The 6,000-nt window shown below is 40.8% G+C and overlaps 1 protein-coding gene across 5 annotated transcripts in view; it reads right to left on the bottom strand.

The window, feature by feature from the left end:
* Window positions 1-6,000, bottom strand: part of TCERG1 (transcription elongation regulator 1) — a 60,983-nt gene extending 54,983 nt beyond the window's left edge. For all 5 annotated transcript variants that reach the window (XR_006784189.1, XM_045825654.1, XM_045825646.1 and 2 more), the window contains exon 1: window positions 5,890-6,000. Coding sequence is in view for 4 of the 5 variants with exons in the window: in XM_045825654.1 (XP_045681610.1) it covers window positions 5,890-5,948 (59 nt within the window). In the remaining variant the exon portion in view is untranslated. The remainder of the gene's footprint in view (window positions 1-5,889) is intronic.

Genomic DNA, 6,000 nt, shown 5'->3' on the forward strand with positions numbered 1-6,000 from the left:
CAAAATTACAATACAGCTACTGATCTCTAATCACATCAAATTTAATAGGCCCTTAGGAGCAAGTGTAGCTGGAAAGTCATTCTTTTGCAATCATCATAGTAAAATGTGCGCCAGTAAGAATGCTCAATGGACACTAGATCTAGAAGGAAATCTGGATGAAGAGGATATCTGGATGGTCTTAAAATCTGTCTCCCCTCATGCTGGTTATGATTTGCAAGGGAAGATGGAAAAAACCTTTATGTAACAAGGAAATTGCACAGCACCTTGACCAGGGGATCTAAATTAACACCATCTAAAAAAGATAGATGGACATCATCTGAATAGGAGGGACACAACATCACCTATTTCAGGCAAGAATGTGTAACCTCAAATTAATAATGAGAAAATATTAGACAAACACAAAATACGAAATGTTCTATTGAAAAGGGGGGAGCAGAGGCTATGTTGTTCAGAAATACAGAAGTTATATATAAAAGACAAAGGCAAGCTTGGAAATGTTCTACATTAAAGGAGCTGAAGAGACATGGCAATACAACATTAATTCTAGACCAAATCCTGTACTAGAGGGAAGAAATGCTATGAAAAAATACTGGATTGATGGACAGCCCTGGTACATGAACAACAGGTTAAAGCACTGCACCACTGTAAACTTATCAAGTTGGTAACTGCGCTGTAATTAAGCAAAATACATACTTAAGTATTTAAAAGTAAAAGGCCTTGGTATATGCATCTTACCCTCAAACAGTTCAGCGTAACAGAGAGCATGCGTGCGTGCAAATAATAAAGTAAAAGAGGTAAAACATTAACACTAAGTGTACTATATTTTTTGCAACTTTCTGTAAGTTTGACATTATTTCCAAATACAAAGTTTTTACAGGGATGAAGTTAGCAACTTAAGAAATCACTATATTTCTCTATCTAAAGAGAAAGGTTTTTTTTCTTACAGTACCCTACCCCATCCTCTAATCTCTAGTTAAATACCCTAGTTTATATTTTCCATGGTCTTTAAGCAGGTATGTAATATCACATGTTATTTTTCATCTGTCTCCTCTCCCAAGTGCTTTCTAAAAAAATTAAAACTGTTCAGTCTTAACAGTAATTACTATGTGTCAGGCAGTGCTCTGAGCTCTCTTTAAGTCATTTAATCATCACAACAACCCTATGAGAGAGACACTATTATCAACCTTGTTTTACAGATGACACTAAAGGCACTCAGAAATCATATAACTTGCCCAAGGCCACCAAGCTGGTTCGGTGGAAAAGCCAGTATTCAAACACAGGCAAATAGCTCTTACAGCTCTTAAACACTACATCATGCTGTCTACCTAAGCAAGCCCCTCTGGAGCAGGAATTCTGTCCGTCCTGTTCGCCCTTACATCTCCAGCACGTAGTTAGGTCTGCGCAGAGAAGGCCACAGCAAGTATTTGTTGAATGGACAAATGAATACTCATGGAGGTGATAGCTATGCTACTCACAAGTAGGGTAGGTAGAATCTTATAAAGCTTATTTTTACTATAATTTACCACAGTCAATTTACTGAGCACCTATCAGTCTTCCTGGCAGCTACTATAAATCGCTCCATTATATGAAGTTTACATGTCTCAAGAAGTGATTAACAATTATGTTCCTCATGTACGTTTGAAGATAATCATTCTTATATTCTCTTCTCATCAGGCTCTTCCAACTTTCTTACATTTTCAACCCTCTGTTTCAGATTATTCTTTAACTTGTCCTAAATTTTCCACATCACAGTTCAATTCTCAGACACACAAAAAAACCCCTAATAAAATCCAATTTTCCTTTAGAATAGGGCCGTAAACACATCTAGAACTGTATATACCAACTGTATTTAACCAAATTTGCAAATAACCCTACAAAATTAGAAAGTATGAGTTAAAATCAATGACTGCAAAGAGGAATATGGGCTATGTCAGAATACTCTGTCTTTTCCAAACTGTATGTACTCCCAAGACACATGGCTACTGTTACTGAAGAAACAAAGGTAACTAGCAAGGGAAGATACTCTGTTTCAGCCTTGAGTTAACAATGTACTTAGTCTTAACATTTCTTGAGTCTGCCTCTCCCCTTTCAAAAAATCTACAGTATTTCTCTTTCAAATCTCAACACTTCCGAATAGCTTGAAGTTAAGCGTGTACACTCTAAATCATGAAAAAGTCAAATGAGGGCTCTGCCTTTTGCTGTCAGACTGGTTACATAATTTGAGCCTGAGTATGCTCAGATGTAAATGAGCTGAGGAACAGAAATACAACCTAGCCCATATCCCTGTTCAATGACATAACCCCTGTGAAAACATTTCGGATAGTACCTGGCACACAGTAAACCACTTTACCGGTCACTACTTTCAGAAACCTAGCACTGTGTCTGCCTATAAAAGGCACTTCGTTGTCAATTTGACTAGATAGCTTTCAAAATCTGCCACTAAAATAACGACAAAATGCAAGTAATTTCCTGTCAGCAACTTAAATTGCCATCTTCCGATGCCACATAGTATAGCACCTGTGCTGAGCTGTTCATGCGCACTACCTCATCACAACCAACCTACCAGAACTGCAGCAAGGATCAAACGAACTAATAAAGCTGCCCTGGCTGGTGTGGCTCAGTGGATTGAGTGCCAGCCTGTGAACTAAAGGGTCGCCGGTTCATTCCCAGTCAGAGCACATGCCTGGGTTGCAGGCCAGCTCCCCGGTAAGGGGCGCACACGAGAGGCAGCCATACATTGATGTTTCTCTCCCTCTTTCTCCCACCCTTCCCCTCTGTCTAAAAATAAATAAAATCTTTAAAAAAAATGAACTAATAAAACACTTGGAACAGCATTTAGCACATTAGTGCTCTCTAAGTATAGCTTTTACTACTGTTGCTATAATGTTAGTATAGTAGTGGTGTTCATGTTAATTGTATTAGTAATACTACTAGCTATTATTCTCATGACTATAATTATTATTATTAGGCTCTACATAACCTGCCTCTTGTTGAACTCTCTATAGACTCCACTCTTCTTTTTTTTAATCAAATACTTCAAATTCACTACCTTCAAGCCTCTGAGCTTGTTTGCTCTGCCTGGAATACTTTCCCCCAGATCTTCATATAACTGGCCCCTTTTTATCATCAGTCTCAGTTCAAATGGCACCTCACCTCCTTTCCTGCCTCCACCTCTCCCAGACCCTCTCTGGCTCATTACCCAATTTGAGTTTTCAATTATGATAAATGCTACGAAGAAACCTCTCACTTTTTTACTTTTGTATTATACCCACTAGTATGTAGTTTTCCCTTAATACACTGATACATACCAGTGCCTAAGATGATGGGTAATGACAGTGAACACTGGCACTTCCTATAAACCAAGCAGTTACATGGATACTATTTGTACTAACTCTTAATCCTCACAGCAACATAATGAGGTAGGTTTAGAATCAATTTTACAGAGGAAACTAGAGCACAGAAAAATAATTTGTTTAAGTTATCTAGTCAGTGGTAACACCAGAGTACACTTTCTCTTGTATTACAGTTGAGGAAATTTAGACTGCAAGTACCTCATCATAAGATAGTACTAAGTAAACTGAGTAAAAGATCTATACAAACAGGATTCTAGAAAGTATCTTAATGACCCTCAACCATAAAGGGATGAATGACATTTGGATCTCCAAATAAATTGTCTATTGCAGGTTATTTGCATTCCTGCCACTTTCGACCTTTTCAGAAAACAGAAGACTGCTTGCAAAAATAGAAGCACAAATTCTTTTTTTACAAGAACAAAATTTATTTCTCTAGAGGTACTCTATCGAGATATGCAACCCCCCCCCCAAAGGTGAAGACAAGCCTGCAAATACTTTAATAGGAGAAACAAAATGGAAAGAAGCTATTTGATACATGGGAGGCAAATCCAGACTGTGCCAATTACTCAGTGATCTTGTATAGTCACTTCACAATTGCAGGTTGATTTCCTCATTTTTATGCGGTCAGTTTAGTTCAGAACTTAGATCAGTCTTAATTAGCATGGATGTTCCTTGAGGACAAAGGATTTTGGTCTGGCTCAAGGCTCTACTGCCAACACCTAGGTCAATGACTGTCACATAGCACACAATAAATGTGGGTCTAATAAGTGAACCATCTTTAAATTGCCCATATTCATGTATTACCATATATCCACCAAAAATCTTACTTGTCGGACAATGACAGACACACCACCAAATATCTTCAGGATACATATGCAAAAACTAAGCCCCAATTTCTGCCATCAAAGAGACCATATAAACAGCCAATGTATCTTAAACCATGAAAAGTGCCAAAATAAAGGTCTGTACAATATGATCTGAAAGCAACTTCCAACCCGAGGGGCTAGGTATAAAATTTTTTTCCAACAGATCACCTAATTTAAAGCCCTATTCAAGTCAGTTTTGCATCAACATATTAACTGTTAATAAAATTTAAACTCATTGTAAAGCTGAAGAAAGATACTTTCTTAAATGCAAAGTAATGTTCCCAAATAAATCCACGAGAGATTAAGTAACCATCTCTTGAGATCAGAATCAGGAATAAACCTTCCATCACTAATATTGAAAACCCTTGACAATGCATTTGATTACTCATTATCAAAGTGAATACATATATTCGGTTTAAAGTATTTGAGATGATCTCTGAAATAAGACAAGATTTTATTCCTGCCAAAGGAAGGATCTTTGTGTGTGACAATTCAAAATCTAAGACGTATTTTTTGCCCTAAAACTTTGAAAAGCAATACCCATTTCCTAACACAATTTCATCCTGAACTCTAGACAGTAATAGACTGCTCATAACCTACACTGCTCTTTTTCATTTTCTAATGCTGACAGTGGCACAATTCAGAATGGGAGCTAAACAACTGAAATGACATTTTTCCAACCCGGGGGGAGGGAAAAATGTATCAAATACAAATAAAGCTTAGTACCTCTTTTTCCTCAAAAACCACTTGACTAAAGATTTCTCCATCACTTTTACTTTACCAAATCTTAGTTACAAATTCATAGGCAATGAGACAGAAGAAAGGACACTGTACTCTTCAAGGCAAAGGCGTGATAGCGACTGCGGGCTCAGGAGCCCGTCTGTCTGGGTTCAAGTCACTTCCTAGACCTCCCAGTCCACCTCTGCGACCTTGGTCTACCTCCTCGACCTCTAACTGGCTCAGTTTCCTCACCTGTAACATGGGCAAGTAACTTAACTAAAAAATGGCTCTGGCCTGTAACCTGCAAAATGGGAAAAGTAACTACTCGAAAGGGCGGTTGTGAGGATTAAATGAGACAACTCTAAGAGCTTACTGGCACACGGAAGTACATAACAAACGGCCTCTGCTACGGATAAGGGATAAAAAGATAAGAGAAATAAAGGAAGGCCACGAGAAGTTAAGCAAAGCAAGCAATATGGGGAAGAAGGAACCGGGAAAACGTGAAGACCCTAAAGGGCCGCGCGGGCGTGGAGCTGCCCCAGGAGCGGTGAGGGGTCCCGGGGAGTTAACTGCGGAGTGGAGGGGCGTCCTAGAGGAAAACTGGGCCCGGAGCGACGCGCAGCCGTGTCGGCCGGGGCGGAGGCGGCATGCGGCCCAGGCGGGGCCCCAAGGCGGGAACGCCCGGTCCGGCCTAGGGGCTGCAGGCTCGAGGAGCGCTGGGTCCTCCAAAACCGCTAGGAGCACCCCGAAAACGGACAGGAGGCCGCGGCCCTACCCTAGTCCGGCTCTCCCATTCAAGCCACCTTCCCCTTCCCCCTTCTCCAAACCCATGAGGTCTTGGACCCAAGCCGCCGCGGCTCTTCTACCCACCCTCCACCCCGCATTTCCGCCACAGGCCTACCCCCGGGGGTCCAGCATGCCGAGAAGTAATGAAGACGAGCGCCCTTTACCTGAGCTCCCCTGGGTTGAATCGCTCACCGTCCCCCCCGTCCCCGCCACGCTCCGCCATTACAGAAAACCGCGTTCATCCACCCGCCGACCGGGCGTCTTCTATTGGCCAG

The sequence above is a fragment of the Phyllostomus hastatus genome, unplaced genomic scaffold, assembly GCF_019186645.2.
Source record: "Phyllostomus hastatus isolate PE091 unplaced genomic scaffold, TTU_PhHast_1.1 phas_contig_150, whole genome shotgun sequence".
Taxonomy (NCBI): domain Eukaryota; kingdom Metazoa; phylum Chordata; class Mammalia; order Chiroptera; family Phyllostomidae; genus Phyllostomus; species Phyllostomus hastatus.